At 45.5% G+C, this 19,135-nt stretch overlaps 1 protein-coding gene across 5 annotated transcripts; it reads right to left on the reverse strand.

Annotated features, from left to right (window-relative positions):
• Positions 1-14: 14 nt before the first annotated feature.
• On the reverse strand, positions 15-10,054 carry LOC123579154 (AKT interacting protein). Of its 5 annotated transcripts, none has more exons than XM_045442772.1 (10): positions 9,933-10,054; positions 7,010-7,124; positions 5,268-5,473; positions 3,006-3,070; positions 2,818-2,918; positions 2,241-2,329; positions 2,065-2,163; positions 1,865-1,972; positions 980-1,040; positions 15-813 (listed from the first exon to the last, which is right to left on the reverse strand). In XM_045442772.1, the coding sequence occupies exons 2-10, from the start codon at positions 7,049-7,051 to the stop codon at positions 706-708; spliced, it is 879 nt and encodes a 292-aa protein (XP_045298728.1). In that variant the 5' UTR covers positions 7,052-7,124; positions 9,933-10,054; the 3' UTR covers positions 15-705. The 5 variants fall into 5 exon arrangements, with proteins under 5 accessions (XP_045298728.1, XP_045298729.1, XP_045298727.1 ...); XM_045442773.1 differs by lacking the exon at positions 9,933-10,054 and adding an exon at positions 9,738-9,876; XM_045442771.1 differs by lacking the exon at positions 9,933-10,054 and adding an exon at positions 9,738-9,876 and having other exon boundaries at positions 15-816.
• Between the last annotated feature and the right edge of the window lie 9,081 nt (positions 10,055-19,135).

Below are 19,135 nucleotides of genomic sequence, written 5' to 3' on the forward strand. Positions count from 1 at the left end.
AAATGACAAAGAGCAATCATTTATTGGTTTATTTTGTCTCTACAAAACACATTAGTCATTCATCATTTAAATATCTGACTTCATTAGAAACCGTTTTAACACTTTCTCTCCCTCCTGCCATAAAAATACAGTAAGTAATTTGCTTAAAAAAGAAAAAAACAAACCACTATGAACAAGTGTTCTGGTTTCCTCTCCCTCACCTAACATGTACCTCAGTGATGACAGGGGCTGGTAAATCAGGGAGACAGTAGGCTGAAGACTGAGGTTCAGATGATCTTCCACTTACAAGTGCTAATAAGCTACGGAACCTGCTCTCTCTCTACCTCCTTCCCGCGTCCTAACATATGTACAACTGAAACCACGGGGGTAAAGCCACTGGATAGCACGCCCAACTGTCTACTCTATTAGTGTAAATGAATGTAACTTACCTTTAGCATTATATTCAGAAAAATACTTAAGCCTCGAGGTCCCCAATAATTTGGAGTACTGAACTAGTTCACCACCCTAAAGACACTTCTGACAGAAGTAATGCATTACTTAAAGAGAGGTTTCCAAAACTTGCTGTTAGAACCTAAGCATCCATGGACACAGATAGCAGTCCTTGTTCGCACAGTTTTACTCTTCTGGCGGCCCTCTGCCACCGGTCAGCTCTCACCAGGCCCGCATCCGGCAGGAAAGTGCACAGGGCACCGGATTCGCCAGCGCTTAAGTTGCTACCGTTTTCTCTTCTTTACTGAAAGGCTGCACCGAACCAGGCTTTACCCATGACAGGCCAGCAACGTGAACGCTTTTATTGTGCTGTTCTTCCGGCTTCTTCTAGGCATAATCAAGAACAGACATTAAAGATACGCCTGAGGAGTTTGTACCGTGCCAAAATCTCCATTTCCCAAAACGTTATTTGTATTTAGGATAAGTAGTCTCCAATGAAGACCTTCAGAGAGGAAACCGTTCACTATTTCAAAAATGGTTATGTACTTACTTTCTGAGTCAGCATCTTCTCTCTGGCCTCATCATGTACAGAAGGATTCCACGGAGAAAAGCTTAAGGAAGAGAAAAGTATTAAACCGCTCTGATTTACTGAATATGTATAACATCCATTTTTTAATACTGAAGCCAGTCCCCTTAACAAAACTTAAGGAACGATAACCCATGTCGAACATGTAAGTTTTAGATGTTCATCCAAATGCTTCTCTCACAGGATGACTAGCCCTTATAGAGCCCCTTACATGGGTTAGCTCATCTCAGTCTCTCAGCCACCTCTGAAGTACTGCTGTTTACAGGTGAAGAAAGCGCAGGAGTAAAATTAAGTAATTGCCCTGGGTCACACAAGCCAGTAAGCACAAATACCAAGCATGCGGTCTGCAGAACACAAGCCCTTAACCACTGTGCCACGCGACCTTCCCAGCAATATCTGTTGCCAAAGAGCGAAATCACGAACTCCTCAGTTCTCAATACTTCAGACGCTTCCAAGATTAAATATCATAGTGCTAAAGGAACACACGATTTACACTATTCAGTTTCCCTCCTTTCCCCAAACCTGAATGTCAGTGGGGATATGGCAGCTGGGCTCCAGCTAAAACTGCCAACTGAAAGAAAAGTCTGGATTTGAACGTGCACATTACAAACATCCTTAGGAAATCAAAGTCACTAAATAGCTTGCTATTGGCACGATATGCCAGTCGATATAAAGCTTTCTATTTAAGGGAAAGCCCAAGAGGTATCAGAAATCGAGTTGCCCCCAAATTATAAAGGTTGTAGGCTAACAGATTATACACTTTCCCTTCAAATCCTCATTCTACAACCACCTGGAAAATGGAAGTATAAGATGGCAAAGTGCAGTTTATCTAGATCACGTACCACTTACCTGATTGCATAGGGGTCTTCTATTTTAGGTTGGTCGAACAGACGAGCAGTGCACATCTTAACACTGTCAACCACTTTACTTTTGAAAAGCTGAACATCTTTTTCATACCTGTGTTAAAAGTTTCAATCAGAAAGTTACCAACATAGTCTACTTAGCTGTTTTTTCAAATTTATCTGAAATAACAAAGCAGAGTAACATACAGGACTGCAGCCTCTGGGTTTAGGGGGCTTGCTGTATCAATCTTGTAGAAAACTCTTCGTGCGTACATTAAAACTTGCCAAATATGATTATGGTTCCGCCTGAAGAGAGACATGTATGATTACTGAAGCCCCTTCTTGCTGACCTAGATCACCAAAGCAAACACTTCTTTACTAACCTCCATTTGGCAAATGCTCTCTTCACATCCAATTCACCTGAGGTGGGATCGACGAGTGGGTGAAAGACGGGAATATCAAACACCAAGTGCTGTATTTAAAGAGAGATGTGTCCTTTAATGGAAGCAAGGAGCTTATTAGACCCATACAGACAGCTGTAAAGGGAACTTCAGGCAAGGCAGTCCTGCTGTTTTAAGTCAGAGAGCTGCCTCGAGAGGCATACCTAACAACCTCCACCATTTTCCTATAAAACTCTATTTTGCAAGCAAGAGGTAAAAAGTCACTGTGCTACAGCACAATGGTCACCATGCACACAGTCGGTGCTGTAGCACAGCTCCCAGCCTCCCTTGCACACCCTGAGCAGAGAAACAAGGAAAGCTCATGGCAGGGGCTGGCACGGCAAAAGATAACAACAAAGCACAAAAATTCCCTTGAAAGTTGACGGAGTAGACGAAACATTTTAGGAAACTGAAATCATAAAATCACGAGCTCAGGAAAAGAACCAAGAAATCTTGCAAGTCCTTAAAGCCCCCCCATCTCAGACCCAACAAATGAAGCCAGACTTGATTTCTTACTTACTGGACAGTCACCATCTGGGTAGTTATCAGGGATGTAAACTGTAAACTTAAATACACCATCCTGATAAAGTCCATGCCGTATGAATATTACTCCAAACCACACTGTAGGAAGAAATAAAAAACAGTTGAGGCCTAAGTTTCTGTCAGAGGAACCAAATACGCTACGTATTAAGAGTGAATCCTTCTTACTTAATGCAGAGCGGTAAGATGGCTGCACGTAGACCCCCGGGAGCTTCTGCTTCACAACCAAGGTACTAAGACAGAAGCAGAACAATGAAATTGTACGGAAGGAAACAACACGCACATATCAAACAACCCTACATTCACTTTTCGAGAGAAGGAATAGTCCCTCGAGGGGCAGCTGACACCTGACACACAAGCCACGTCACCACGATCTCACGATCTCATGTGGCCCATTCCCCAGCTTTATAACTCAAGCTCACAGAGAAACAAGGAGTCAGAGAGGGCCCCGGACTAAGAACGTCAAGCCAAACAAGGTTACGCAAAGATTCAAGTTTTCCTCCCAGAAGTCAACGTTTCCAAAACATCATCTTGGAAACCGGCTGGTAGGTAATTCTGAATGAGACAACCTGGTTTCAGTTCTGGACATTAAATTTTCGGTAAATGAGAGAGTACAGTTCTTGCTTTTGTGACTGTGGAAGACAGATTTCACCCACACACATTCAAAAGCCATTTGAAACACGGTTTTAGGTAATTAAAAAGAAAAATCGCACAGGCTTGCCGTCACTGAGGCCTCAACCCCAGTCTTTGTGGCAGAGGGCCGTGCTTACATGCGCAGTGTTCTCGGGGAAGGCAGGCAACGATACCAGGTGCTTATGCTATCCTCTACTCCTACACTGACCCCACCACGCAGACACCTGAATCCCGTGGGCGCTGTGGCAAGGGAACACCAGTGCATGGACAGTGCTGGTACTGGCTCTCCTGGGAGCCTAAGAAAGGAAGGCAGGGACCAGACCCTGAATGATGCTGACCGAGGGCCTTAAAATGTGTTTCACCTGCCAAGCCTGAACTTTGTTACAGAAATAACTTTGGGACCTCAGTCGACTGTTCTTATTGCCTACTTGCCATCACGCTTCTTTTTTTTAACATTTTTGAATAGTTACTCCATTTTTAAGTCACTAGAATTTCAGCGTGTCAACAGCAGTAGGGCCGGCAGATGCGTGTACCACAGTGAGGCCGCGCTGTGTTCTAATACAGACAGCAGATCTGAGGCCACAATGGAAGCCTGTCCGACTCGCTCCAGCCTCAAACACAAGGCCTCCATTATAAAGCTGAAGGGACCACTGCCACCAAATCACACTCCGCCAACTGTGCTGGGGCCTCAGGCCCTCTGACCGTGACACAACATGAGTACAGTGAGGGAATGTGTGGGGATGCTGTACAAAGGGACTTAAAAATGACAGAAGTGAAGAATTCATTCTCCATACTTTGGCCCCAGGAACAAATGAGCAGACCCAACGCTGTGTGAGCCCCTGTGGCGGGCCAGGCGCGGCCAGTGCTCCCGGCCCTCTATGGCCGCGCTCCTCTCTGCCTGTGACAGACGTGCAACCTCAGTCAGGTTCTTACCTGCACGAAGCCCAAATCTTTTGAACTCCCCTGTAACTGCCTACTTCTGTCTTTGTGGGTCACAGAGCAGAACTCAAACCCCCTTTCTAACGACAGGCCTTCAAAAACACGAAGGCAGTGTTAACGAGGACTTCCTAAGTTTTCTCTAAGGTAGTGGTTCCAGTTCCTTCAATTGTTGACTCCTAAGGTCTGATTCCCTGACCCTCTGACTGGGACCCTCACCTCAGCCAGTCAGGATGCCTCTTACGAGGTGGCCACCACAGTGAAGCACACGCCTCCAGCTGGAACTGACCCAAGGAAGAACAGATTGCTGCCCTCCCGCTGCCCCGCTCTCTACAAGCACCTGTGCAGGAGGGGACTTCCTCACTTCATAAAAAGGAACACCAAAATTAAATTACTCAGTTCCTGACCTGCTTATTGATCTTAGTCTCTTCCTCTTGCTCTCCAAAACAGACATGGAAACGCAAGCCCACGTTTGCCTTTGCCTTTGTTTATTTAAAAAAAATTTTTTTTAATGTTTTATTTATTTTTGAGAGAGAGAAAGCATGAGCAGGGGAGGGGCCGAGAGAGATGGAGACAAAATCAGGAGGCTCCAGACTCTGAGCTGTCAGCACAGAGCCTGATGCAGGGCTTGAACTCAAGAGCCATGAGATCATGACCTGAGCCAAAGTCGGACGGTTAACTGACTGAGCCACCCAGGCGCCCCCCCACGTTTGCCTTTAAATCTTATTTACCTGATATTGGAGGGTAATGCATTTGACTTTAAGAGTCAACAACGCAGCCATTTATAGAGTGCACCAGAATAATTTTCATTTTCATCCTCAAAGGTCATTCAAAATTTAACCGAATAGTTTAAGTACTTACAATTCTGCAAGAAGGGAGTATTCCAGGTAGAAAGGTCCATAAGAAGCATGTGTGCCATTTGTGGACTGTGCTGCTGGCGCGGGGGATGTAGGCTTAGTAATGGGCAAAGCGTTTTTGGGAATACAAGGTAGCTGTTTCTTTGGAGCGGCGCGTGGAGGGCTGGTTACCACGTCCCCTGTTAATGCCTTCTCTTCACCATCTGATCGCTATTCAAGATGAAGTGGTGAGAACAATTGTTAGCATGATTCTTTTTTTAAATGTTTATTTATTTTGAGAGAGAGAAAGAGAACATGCACAAGTCAGGGTGGGGCAGTGAGAGAGGGGGAGAAAATCCCAAGCAGGCTCTGTGCTGTCAGCGTAGAGCCCAGTGTGGGGCTCGAACTCACGAACCGTGAGATCATGACCTGAGCCGAAATCAAGAGTCAGACACTTAATCAACTGAGTCAACCAGGCACCCCTGTTAGTATGATTCTTAAACCATGAGAGTACATGTGATACACTTTTATCCTTGACTTAAAAGCTGGAATGGCTCTTTCACAAGGACGTTCCAGCACCATGATCAAGGTGACTTGAAAGTTCTCTGAGCAGGCCAACCATTAGAGAACAAAACTGAAGGAAGACTAAAGCAACAGAAAACTTCTTTAAAGCTGTACATCCTATAAAAGCAATAAAGCCAATATTTATTTACAGGATTTATGTGAAACAGGAAGAAATGGTTTCTTCTGGGGACCCCAAAAACAGGGCAAGGGGTTTCTTAGCAAACAGACAACTGTACAAGACTAGAAAGTCCCCTGGCTCTTAGGTGCTGTAGAAGGTCAGGTGCAAAGCAGCTCAATAGTAGTAGGAAACCAGTCACCACCTGATGTTAGCACCTCACTTCAAAACAACGAGTGACTCTATGCTCTCACTTGTGCTGCTCTGATTCTGATCTTGTCTCTGATGGATGTGAACCACGTGTGCACTATCCCCTGTCAGCATACACTGTCAGCCGGTCAAAGACATAGGTCTAAATGAATCAGAGATTAAACCATCACCTCATAGGCACTTCCTTGGCTCAAGTACAGCCAGAGGCTTTTTAATTAGCTTCATTAAAAATGGATATCGTGTCCATAGGAAAAAAAGATGATTAATGGTGGTGTCTCCTAAAGGTGGAATTATGGCTTATATTCATTCTCTTTTTGTCTGCATTAAGCTTTCATAAAACGTACTGTTCTTGCAATTTAAAAATAGGCATTCTGTTTGGAAAAATTAAACCAGTGCCCGCAAGTCTGAGTTGAGCACGGTGAACAGGTCTTTCTCAAGGCTTCTCTAATGGAATCCTGCAGATTAAGTAAAAAGACTACCATAATGTGTCACAAACTTCATCATGTGTAAATATAACCGAAGTCAAAATAATCTTAGAATTACGATTATGAGAATTGTCTTCTATTTGAGCCATGATCTCAGTCTCAGAAACTGACTTTAATCAGCTAACTGCTTATTTCTCAAAGTAAAACCTAGTGGTGTCTGACTGGCTGGGCCAGAAAAACATGGGACTCCTGATCTTAGGGTTGTGAGTTCGAGCCCCACCTTGGGTGTAGAGATTACTAAAAATAAATAAATAAACTTAAAAAAAAAAGTACAACCTAAAACCAGGAAAGCAGGCAATTTTGTTAAGATTATAGTCAACCTTGGTACGAACTATTTTGACTTCTACTTTGACTCGAATAGGTTTCCTCACTACAGTTATCAACTACACCTACTTTGCGGACAGAGCTTGCAGACATGCTCCAGAAAGGGTTCATAACGTGGACTCCAAACAAAGAAATTCAGTGGTCTTGTGTCATCAAACTCTTCGGTCCTCAGAAGTCACTTTACCTAAAGATGAGATGGGAAAACACAGAAATATACCAACACCGACAGTTAAGACTTCCAGAATAGTTAAGAACTAAATCTGACACTCTAAATAGAAGCTCAACCTAACATCATATAATAGTTGTAAAAACTTAAGGGAACAAAGTCTTCAGAAAGTTTCCTTCAATACCCTCTTCCCTCTTCTGACTCCAATTTCTTTCCCAATTTTATTATTATTACTATTTTTTTTTTTTTTTGACAGAGAGTGCACGCGCACTCAAGGCTGGGGAGAGGGGCAGAGGGGGAGAGAGAGAATCTGAAGCAGGCTCACACTGATCCCATGACCCTGGGATCATGACTCGAGCCAAAATCAAGAGTTGGGACACTTGACTGAGCCACTTCTTCCCACCTGTAAATGCCTACAGGAATCTGTGTACCGAGTCCTTGGCCAGGATTCAGAATATTCAGTGATACAGTTGAGCTTTGGTGCCAGAAACACAGAATGTATGGCTGGACCACAACAGCTGCTGCCGGCATCACTTGTGGGCATCGGGCTACAGGGAGAGCCAGGTGTGGAGTGCTTTACCCACATACACACAAGGCCTGTCACTGCAGTTAAAGAGCCAAGGGAGCTGATTTAAGTGCCTTACATGAGTTGTTTTAAGTACAAAATGATTCTCCCCAGCAAAACTAGTGGCCAAAGACATAACAGAGAGAAGACAGAGGGTCTAAGAGAGGGATAACTGGGTCCTGTCAGGACCATCCTCAAGAAATGGTCTCTTTCAGCTATTTCCAGTAATAAACACGCAAGAGAGGACTGCAAAACGTCTCCTGAACAAATCTTCCAGCAAAGCTTCAAGTAACGGACAAGAAAGTATGCCTCAAAGGTCACAAAGTCAGTGGGTCATCTACTAAAAATACCGAGGAAGAGGCAGAGGAAAAGCAGTGAGCCAGGCTGGAAGAACAGCAACTCCTCAGCTCTGGTGATCTGCCCCAGGCGCGGTTATGTTTAGTGCAGATCTCCTTCTGTGGGCACAGGCTTACCCGCACCAATCAAAAAGGCTGAAGGTTAAAAGGGACAGAACTTTGCAACACTCGACTAGATTCATAAGAAGCAAATCATTAGAGAATCACGTACCAAATGTCCCTGACAGCAAACATTTGTTTTATGACAAGCCGGCGATATCCACGGGTGGGTACCAAGTCTCCCGTATCTCCTGGGTGCCAATTACTGCTGTTTTCCTTTCCAGGGCATAATGCCACCCAGTAATTAAATCACAGGAATGAGGATCCTGGTTCTTCCACTCACCTGTTGACTTACATCCAGTAAATAGCAATATTGCTGAGGTCTCTCCACAAATCTGCCTTATTTAAAGGTGACTAGGACACAGATGAAAATGGTTGGGACATTAAAAATGTGTGCTGGCGTGTTCCTGTTTGACCCAACGAAAACAACAGTGGTTTCCAGATCCAGAGTAATGTACAGCACCCCGCTGTCATCTAGGACAGATCTGACTTAACAGGGGACCCCCTTCCCCTTGGGACAACAGTGCTCACTACCATATAAGTTTATTGAGGTGAATCATTCACCTGTATGGTCTCTTCCAAGTCTAACATGTAATGATTCTATGACTTTGCCTTTAAGAATCGAAACTTGCTGCCAGTGTCTCCTGTCCTTAAGCTGAAGGGATTTTCTACTGCTGCCAATATTTCCAATAGCACCATAATCACCTGGAAAAATTGTCACCTTTAGAGAATACCTACACCGTTTATTAGATGTCTAGTCTACCCAGGCACAGTACAGCATTTTCCAACAGGAGTGACACAAATGAAAGGAAGCCCTAGGACACAATTTGAAAATTTCTGCTGGTTCGTATGCTGGCCATACGAACCAAACACACTGTCTGTCTTCCTTTACGTCACAAGCTGAGAAATCAGTATCTCGAAGCTGTACGAATGACCTGAACGTGACATGAGTCAAAACTTCGAAAAAGGTGCTGCTTTCCTACGTGCCTTAGTCCCTAAATAGGCACTAACTTAACACCTCAGCGAACAGCTTTAAATTCCACGTTAAGAGGAGTCGAAAACAGCCCCAGCCCTGGCCCGGCTTCCTGCGGACAGCCGGGACGGGCACCCTCGCCCGGGGCGGAAATCCATCTCCGCACACTCACGGAATCTGGACAAACCTGTCTCGAGGTGATGCAAGGCAGGGGCTGTGTCCCAGCCTCCAAGGTAGCTCGAGGCCGGCCCCGGGCCCGCGAGCCCCTCCGGTGGGGAGCTGAGGGCCTCCAGGGCTTGGGGACGCCCCCCCACCCCCGCCCTCAACCAGGGCGCAGGACCGAGGCGGGGAGGGCGGGACGCGGACGGGGCGAGCCGGTGGGGCCTGCCTCCCTGCCTCAGGCCGCCCGGCCGGGCACCCGGACAGCCCCCGAGGCCCGCGGCAGCCGGCGCAGCAGGTGCCTGCAAACGCGGACAGGTGCCCGGCCCCGCCCCCGTGTCCCAGCGCGGCCGCCGTCGCTACGAAGTCCAGAGAACCGGGTAGGACAGACAAATACCCGGCCGAGGACGCTAGCGGCCCAGGTTGAAGGACTCCACGGCCCTCACAGCCCTCACAGCTGGCTCAGCAGTGCACCTCACCTCGCCGTTTTCAACGTAGTGCTCCCAGCTGCTGGGTGCCGTCGCGGCCCCACAGCATCTCTGGCCGCAGCACCAGCCCGGCCCCTGCCTACCCCCCGCCCCGCCCTGCTCTCGGTGTCAGGCCCCGCCCCCTGCCCCACGCCCCAGAGCCCGGACGCTTCCGCCCAGCTTCCCGGTGCCAACTGGTTCCCATACCTGTCCGTCAAGGACGTTCTTCCGGGGGCGTTAGGATGACAGCACTCCGTCCTACCAGTCAAATCTGCTCCTCTCGGGTGGGGCAGCGCCTGACCCTCCCCTTACGTAACAGCGCCGGGAGTGAACTGTCCTTCACGGAAGTGTCGGCCCCTTGGGAGGGAGGGGGGAGGAAACAAATAAGCGCCTGAACGTAATTGGCCACGGCATGCGCCAGTCATAATAAAGACCTGCCCACAGGTTAGTGCGTGGCCACTGCCTCCTTTTAGGGAGGCTGTTGTGATTGCTGCCTTTCGAAGCTGGGGCCAGGGCAGGGCCGGGGTGGGGCCGGCGTCCCTGAAAGTGCGACCTGCGGACGGGCGGGGCCCGCGGCGTGAACATGCCGCTTTCAGGGAGCCGCGAGCCCCTCGTCGTGCCCTCTTGGTCCGCGGGGAGTGGCTATCAGGTCGGGGGAATCTGCGGGAACGTTTTATGTAACGTTGACAGACGCCCGTGTTCTCTCAGAGTAGGAGGAGCCCATGGTGGGAACTAAACTCCCCGGTCATCGCTTGGCAGTAGCTTCTGCCAGAAGAGCTTTTAAAAAATGTGCCAGGGGCGCCTGGGTGGCGCAGTCGGTTAAGCGTCCGACTTCAGCCAGGTCACGATCTCGCGGTCCGTGAGTTCGAGCCCCGCGTCAGGCTCTGGGCTGATGGCTCAGAGCCTGGAGCCTGTTTCTGATTCTGTGTCTCCCTCTCTCTCTGCCCCTCCCCCGTTCATACTCTGTCTCTCTTTGTCCCAAAAATAAATAAATGTTGAAAAAAAATTATTAAAAAAAAAAAAATGTGCCAGACTGAGCCCATAGAATCCGCATGGGGGGGAGGTGAGCAGCAGGAAAGTACATTTGTCACAACCACCTCTGGTGATCTGGCTCAAAGTGAAGTTTGAGGACCTCTTTCTGGCCCCTTGACTCGATTTCTTTTTACCTCCCAAACCCTCCCTTCGATCCGGAACACCTTTACACATCCGACCCTTTACTGCTCAGAAGTTTTCCACGGAAACCCTTTCGGGCTGAGTAAAGCTGAACTCGGCCGGACTTAGAGGGCACACCCCATGCTGCCCTCCTTCCCATATTCCCATCTCATTTCCCACGTCTGTCTCCAGCCGTATTCCGTGACGGCTGCCCTTGGCTTTCACACCGCCAAGCCTTTTCTTACAATGGTGCCTTCTCCTGGGTTGCCATTCCAATCTCCACCTGACTCCGTTATCTTACACTCAGAAGAGGAGAAATATTGTCTGACTAGGCTGTACCATTTTTGGTGGCCTTTGAAATTCTGGTAAAATGACCTTCTTGAGTGGCAGGCTGCCAGACTCTTGTTAATCCCCTGGGCTGGTTCTGAAATCCAACTTCCTCCCCTAGTTGAAAACACTCTTCAGCCACTTCCTTTGGTCCAGGCCGAATACCCTTAGGAATGCTGTCATGTCCTTAATATTAGTCTCACTCAATATAAAGAGGAAGGCAAGCAGGAAATCCTTTCCTCTGGCCACAGGTGGTCTCCCTTGGCACCTCTCTGGCCCAATCCCTCCCAACCTTGTTTGCAGGTTCATCATCCTCTCCCAAACTTCTTTTCCTGGAGTCACCCTCCTTGGCGAGCTCCTTCCTTCCCCCAGGCTTCACCCAGGACTCCCATGTGTTGCTCCAGCTCAGACCGCTTCACCGAGCTTCAGTTGCTTATGTACAAGTGTCAGCTTCACACTGGATGCCTCAGACACGCCATCAGTTAGAATCCTTATGGTGGCATATGCCAGAAAATCAGGTCAAACTGGCTTATATAGCAAGGGGATTCATCTCACAAGGTAGGGCAGGCTCCGGGGGTGGCACCCTGGGCTTCAGATATTGCTTCCCAACAGTCCCTGGAATTGTACTTTCAGGCTGGAAGCAAGATGGCTGCTGCCATCCCAGGCACACCCAAATGTTACAGTGTCCAGAAAAATAAAGAGGATCCTTTTCTTCCAATGGTCTTTTCCAAAGAGCAAGAATATCTTTCCCAGAAGCCCTTCAGAAGCAATGCCCGAGTTCCAATGACCAGAAATGAGTCACTGGGACTCTGTCCACACCGAAACCAAGCAAGGGCAAGTGGAAGGAGTCTGCCATGATGGGCTAGGGCCAATCAAGATTTACCCTGTATCCCTCCCTAGAGGGAGGATACTGACATAATCAGATTTGTATTTTGAAAAGGCCACCAGAGTAGGAGAGCATTTGGGAAACCATTGCAGTCACTGAGCCAGAGATGGCTGCATGAATGTAATGGTGGGGATCGAGAAGTGAATGCATTGCAGAGATATTTAGAAGGTGGATTGGACAGGACTTGGCCATGGATAGGACCTGGGGAGTAGGAGTACAAAGACAAAAGGGTGTTATGGATGCCACCTAGACTTTTGGCCCGAGCTACTGGATAGATGGTGAGAACATTCACTAAGATGAGAAACAATAAATCATGCTGTTTATGGGAGGGTGGGAAATGGGAGGTTTCTGTTTCAGATCGTGTTTGGGGTGTTTCTAGGAGTCCTGTCACTTGTGTAGTTGATATCCGTGTCTTTCTTCTGCATTGCTGACAGGGCTTCAATTTTTGTTGAGGAGTCCAACCCTTCAGTGGTTTCCCACAGCTCTTAGGACAAAGACCAATGGTGTAGCGGGAAAACACCTACCTGTCCAGCCGCATTTGCCCCAGACTGCAGTCACTTGCATTCCTCTGAGGTATGAGGCACTCCCACTTCATTTCATTGCAAGGTGGGGCCTTTGAACGGGTTGTTCTCGTTGCCTGGAACATTCTTATTTCCCCCCTACACAGATCTCAGCTGAAACACCACTTCCTCAGAGCGATGTTCCATTGCTTTGGGAGAGGACTTATTAGTGTCTTTGTCCCACACTATATGTAAGTGCCATGAGGCAGGGACCATGTGTTTCTCTCTTCATGGTCTCCCCGACAGCCAGTCCAATGCCTGGATGTAGTAGGTATGCACCATGTATTTGACAAATGAAGGACGGAAGCAGCTAAAATAAATTAAAAACACCTACCAACCTGTACGCCCCCAGCTCTGCAGTAAGAAAGTAGTTCATTATGAAAACAAAGATGATGGACTCCAAGGGAAATGAGGCAGCCTCAAGGCACTTTAAGATGAAAATAGATGCTCTTCAACGTGATGTTGGGAAAACTGGACAGCAGTATGCAAAAGAATGAAAATGCTCTACTTTCTTTCACCGTACACAAAAATAAACTCAAAATGGATTAAAGACCTAAATGTGAGACCTGAAACCATCAAAATCCCTAGAAGAGAACACAGGCAGTAATCTCTCTGACATTGGCCATAGAAACATTTTTCTAGATATGTCTCCCGAGGCAAGGGAAACAAAAGCAAAAATAAACTGTTGGGACTACACCAAAATAAAAAGCTTCTGCACAACGAAGGAAACAATCAACACAACTAAAAGACAGCCTACTGAATGGGAAAAGATATTTGCAAGTGGCATATCCAAAGAAGGGTTAGAATCCAAAATATATAAAGAACTTATAAAACTCAACACCCAAAAACCCAAATAATCCAATTAAAAAAGAAAAGAGTAGAAAACATGAACATTTTTCCAAAGTAGACATCCATATGGCCACCAAGACACATGAAAAGATGCTCAACATCCCTTATCAACAGGAAAATGCAAATCAAAACTACATTGAGGTATCACCTCACACCTGTCGGAATGGCTAAAATCAAAACCATACACAAGTATTGGTAAGGATGTGGAGAAAGGGGAGCCCTTACACTGTTGGTGGGAACGCAAACTGGAGAACGGTATGCAGGTTCTTCTAAAAGTTACCAGTTACTACTGGGTGTTTCTCCCCAAACTACAAAAACACTAATTCAAAGGGATACATGCACCCCGATGTTTATGGCAGCATTATTGACAATAGGCAAACTATGGAGGGAGTGCAAGTGTCCATCCATAGATGAAAGGATAAAGAGGTGGTATAGATACACAATGGAATATTATTTAGCCATAAAAAGGAATGAGATCTTGCCATTTGCGACAACATGGATGGAGGTAGAGAGTATAATGCTAAGCGAAATAAGCCAGAGAAAGACAAGTACCATGTGATTTCATTCATATGTGGAATTTAAGAAACAAATGAGCAAAGGCAAATAGAGAGACAAACCAAGAAACAGACTGTTAACTATAGAGAGAGCAAACTGATTGTTCCCAGAGGGGAGGTGGAGGGATGGAAAAATAAAATAAAAATTGTGGTAACCACATTAGCACTCAGAATAATACTTAATGTTCTTGTCTGTGTTATAAGGATTTGGTCTAGTGCATTTTTGATTTATGTGTAAATCAAGGAAACATAAGGAGACATGAAAAGAAAAATAAAATATCTAGGGGCCCCTGGCTGGCTCAGTCAGTTAAACATCCGACTTAGCTCAGGTCAAGATCTCACAGTTCCTGAGTTCAAGCCCCACGTCGGGCTTTGTGCTGACAGGTCGGAAGCTGGAGCCTGCTTCAGATTCTGTGTCTCCCTCTCTCTTTGCCCCTCCTCCGGTAGTGCTCTGTCTCTCTCTCTCTCTCTCTCAAAAATAAATAAACATTAAAAAAATGTGTTTTTTTTTTGTTTTGTTTTTTTTGTTTTTTTAAAAAAAAATTTTTTTTTTCAACGTTTATTTATTTTTGGGACAGAGAGAGACAGAGCATGAACGGGGAAGGGGCAGAGAGAGAGGGAGACACAGAATCAGAAACAGGCTCCAGGCTCTGAGCCATCAGCCCAGAGCCTGACGCGGGGCTCGAACTCACGGACCGCGAGATCGTGACCTGGCTGAAGTCGGACACTTAACCGACTGCGCCACCCAGGCGCCCCAAAAAAATGTTTTTAAAAATAAAAACATCTGTAAAGTACCGAGGAAAAAAACCCAACTGATTCTTAAACCTTACCTATAGGACATTTTCAATTACTTCATTATTCTAAATTTTTAGAGCATATCTGATATTTGTATCAAAACATGAATTATTCTTGCATTAGGACTTAATAGATATGTGATCTCTACAAGTACTTGGGGTTCCTGCTCATATTCCAATCAGCAAAATAGCCACTGAATCTATTCTTCTCTTGGTCCTTGGGAAATTAATTGTACAAAGCCTTTAGGCCACTGATGTACTACTAAAGGAGGGCCTTAACAGAAGGAAGGGGTAAAATAACGAAGCTTGGTTGAAATATGTATGTGTTTCATACAGGTGCACGCACGAGCCAGTTTTTAGCTCAACCCATTTGCCCCTAAATCCTTTTCTGAAAGGTGGATTCCTATTTAGGGTACTACATGTATCACTGATTGTGTATGTTATTCAAGACATAGGAGATGATTATTTAACTATACATTTTATTTTTTGTTTTTATTTTTTTAATGTTTATTTTTGAGAGAGGGCAAGCAGTGGGGGTGGGGGGAGCAGAGAGAAGTGGACAGAGGATCTGAAACAGGCTCTGTGCTGACAGCAGAGCCTGATGTGGGGCTCGAACTCATGAACTGTGAGATCATGACTGGAGCCGAAGTCAGATGCTCAACTGACTGAGCCACCCAGGCACCCCCATAGCTATACATTTTAAATAGGCCTGCAAAAACATATAATCAACACATCATAAGTATGATTTTATGAATAGTAATGTTTAGTATGAAACATTTTTTATTTTAGTTATTATTTATGTAGAGAGTGCACAAGTGGGGGAGAGGGGCAGAGGCAGAAAGAATCTTAAGCAGGCTCCACACTCAGGGCAGAGCCTGATGCAGGGCTCAATCCCATGACGCTGGGATCATGACCTGAGGGAAAATCAAGAGTCCCACACTCAACCACCTGAGCCACCCAGGTGCTCCAGGCATTTTTTTTAAAGTTTTGTTTATTTAAGTAATCTCCATACCCAACATAGGGCTCGAACTCACAACCCTGAGATCAAGAGTTGCACACTCTTCTGACTGAGCCCGCCAGGTGCCCCCAGAGTAGGCATTTTTTTTTTAAGTAAATGGATTCAAGGGAGGATATTAATAATACTATAATTCATAATGATCCTTAGATATGGCAGAAATCATGAATTTTTGGCAATTATTGAAGTTTGACAAACCCTGCAATGGAGGGATGTTTTTGTCTCCCTGGCTTTTGTCCTAGGTCTTCACTGATCATCACAATTGTTGCTATACCATCACAAATGTGCTTCTGGTTTTTTCTTACACCATATCTTGTTCCCTGCCCTGGTCCCCATAACTCCTTCCCCCATAAGTTACTGAGTGGCTGGATAGATAGGTGGACGGATGGCTGGATGGCCGGTAGGTAGATGTAGGATGAATTTTACAAACAGACTACAACATATTAAAATGAAAATCAGAGCAGCCAATGGATCACTCTGAATATTGACGCTTCAAGGAAAAGCCGGCTACATACAACACCGCAGCTCACGGAAGGCTGGAAAAGAATAGATTTCCTCTTATAATCAAACAGCGTTTTGAACATGGCATCGCACTGCAAATAACCACCCACTCTCTTCACTTGCTGCCAAGCTTACCGCCAGCCACAAGAGCAATCTTCTCTTTGATTGGCGTTATCTTTGCAAAACCACCTTACTCTCTGGTTTCAAAGTATTTGGAAAGATGATAAAGGCTTAAGCTTAGTTTAGCTAGAGTGGCAGATTCAGACAAAAAAGAGAGAGGAGAGAGAAAGCAATATTCCTCCACTGGTAAATAATTCAGGGTCGACTGTGGGCAGGGTACTGTTCCAGAAAAGACACCCTCCTTTCCTACATTAGGTAAGTAGGGATTCATGAAGGACACCTTATGAATCTAGGTGATTGTGAGAGTTTGCCACTCAAAGAAATGACACTGTCACCATCTCCACCTTTTTTATTACTAAAAGTTTATGACCATCGTTCTGTTCATTACCTAGATTCAACAGTGGTTAATGGCTTGCTGTATTTTTTCTTTTTTTTCCCCTCTCAGATCACTTAAAAATAAGTGGCAGTCATCATGACGGCCACTCCTAGATACTTCAGCCCGTATGTCCTAAGGACAGGGCATTTCCCTGCAGAACTATAGTGCCGGAATCACACTAGAGAAAATTCTCTCAATCCCTTGCCTCAGTCCATGCCCACACCTATTTAAATCACCCTGATTGCCAGACATCATTAAAAAAAGCTTTTACATAAAGTTTTTATTTTCCTAAGCCAGGATTCGAACAAGATTCACTCATCACATCTGGTTGGTAGGTCTCTTTACTCATTTATTCTAGAAGTCCTTCCACATCCTCCCTCCCCTGCCGTGACATGGACAATCTGAACATAGACTAGGATGTTTTACATTCTGGATCTCTTGTGATGTTGTTTAGCTTGGTCCTCTCTCTCTGTATTTCTTGTAAACAGTAGGTCTGAAGACTTGATTAGATTCACCATTTCTGGCTTGGTGTTTCATGCCAGAGAAGCTCACAGGACTCTACAAACTACTGACTTCGTAGAATTGCAACCTAGTGATTACACATGAAGGACTAAAAACAGAAAGATGTTCTGTGCTAACACAAGTGGCTCAAATATCTGATGCTGAACTACCAACAGTAGCCAAAGTATGGAAAGAGCCCAAATGTCCATCGATGGATGAATGGATGAAGAAGATGTGGTATCTATATACAATGGAGTATTACTTGGCAATCAAAAAGAAGGAAATCTTGCCATTTGCACCTACATGGATGGAACTGGAGAGTATTATGCTAAGTGAAATTAGTCAGAGAAAGACAAATATCATATGACTTCACTCATATCAGGACTTCAAGACACAGAACAGATGAACACAAAGGAAGGGAAGCAAAAATAATATAAAAACAAGGAGGGGGACAAAACCTACGAGATTCTTAAATATGGAGAACAAACTGAGGCTTACTGGAGGGGTTGTGGGAGGGGGACGGGCTAAATGGGTGAGGGACATTAAGGAATCTACTCCTGAAACCATTGTTGCACTATATGCTAACTTGGGTGTAAATTTAAAAAAGAAATAAAATAAAAATAAAAAATAAATATCTGATGCTGAAAATACTAGTAAATTTTGAAGTTTTCAGTTGGGTATTTTGGCCATCCCTACACTTCCCGCTCTTAAGGCTGACTTAACGTTGATGACTTTGTTCTCACCAATACCGACGGGTCCGTAAATCAGACTTGCTCTTATGGCCTCTTGCTGGGTACCTAATGCTAGTGAAGCTGAATTCACCTGAAAAAGAAACTGAGCGTGGTTCAGAAGACGCTAGGTGGCAAGCTGTCTGTGCTAGCAAATGGTAGTGAGGGCAAGCAGGACCCATGTTTATGGATTTCCCACTTAAACATTTACCATCCTTCCTGTAGCCAAACTCAGGTCTCAGGTCCCTGCTAACTGGCACACTGTAAGCTTTCAAAATGTTCACTTTTCTTGCTCTCTCTGATGTGACAAGGTACCAACTATTCTCTCACGGTGGAGAAGAGAAAATAAAGGCTGCTTGAAGGAATATTAAACCCAGGGACACCAGAGCTTTCTCCGGGAATGGGAATCCACACAAATGTGACAGCAGAGGCTGTTACTGAATATCCCAATGGGTTTATATCAATGGATTTTTATTTTCCCCAGTAACAGGCAGCAGTTTCTCCTGATACCATACATGGCCCTTCCCTTTCAACTGACATTAAAAAGCAAGCCATCCCTGTTCTAACTTGGCTCTCAGCCTGGCAAGGCGCTGGGTGAGTTTAAATAACCCGAGGGGAAGGACCTTCACTCCTCCTAGAGGATGATCGAGTGCCCTCTGGTGGGCAGTGGGAAGAATGCATGCAGCAGTGCGGAATTAATTTACCTCTGTCTCAGAGAATATTATATTGAACCTTCTAACCAAACACATTTCTTAAAAACAAAAACCAAAACCTGCATCTACATTTGCATTCATGAAAAAAAATCATACCTAAAAGAGTTATATTTCCCGTAGACAAAGTACTTATTAGTCTCCAGCAGGGTAGTATCCCTGTCAGGGGTTCAAGTACACAGAAAAGAAGGGTGGAGTCAAAAGGAACATTCTTACTGACGCCTTCATCCAAGATACCTTAAACGTCCTGTAAGTATTATCTCAGAAACCATTCTTCAGGGCCGCCCCGCCTATGAAAGCTCATGCCTTTAGTCCCCAGAGTCTCTCCTTGGACCCC

This window comes from Leopardus geoffroyi, chromosome E2, assembly GCF_018350155.1.
Source record: "Leopardus geoffroyi isolate Oge1 chromosome E2, O.geoffroyi_Oge1_pat1.0, whole genome shotgun sequence".
NCBI classification, from domain to species: Eukaryota; Metazoa; Chordata; class Mammalia; order Carnivora; family Felidae; genus Leopardus; species Leopardus geoffroyi.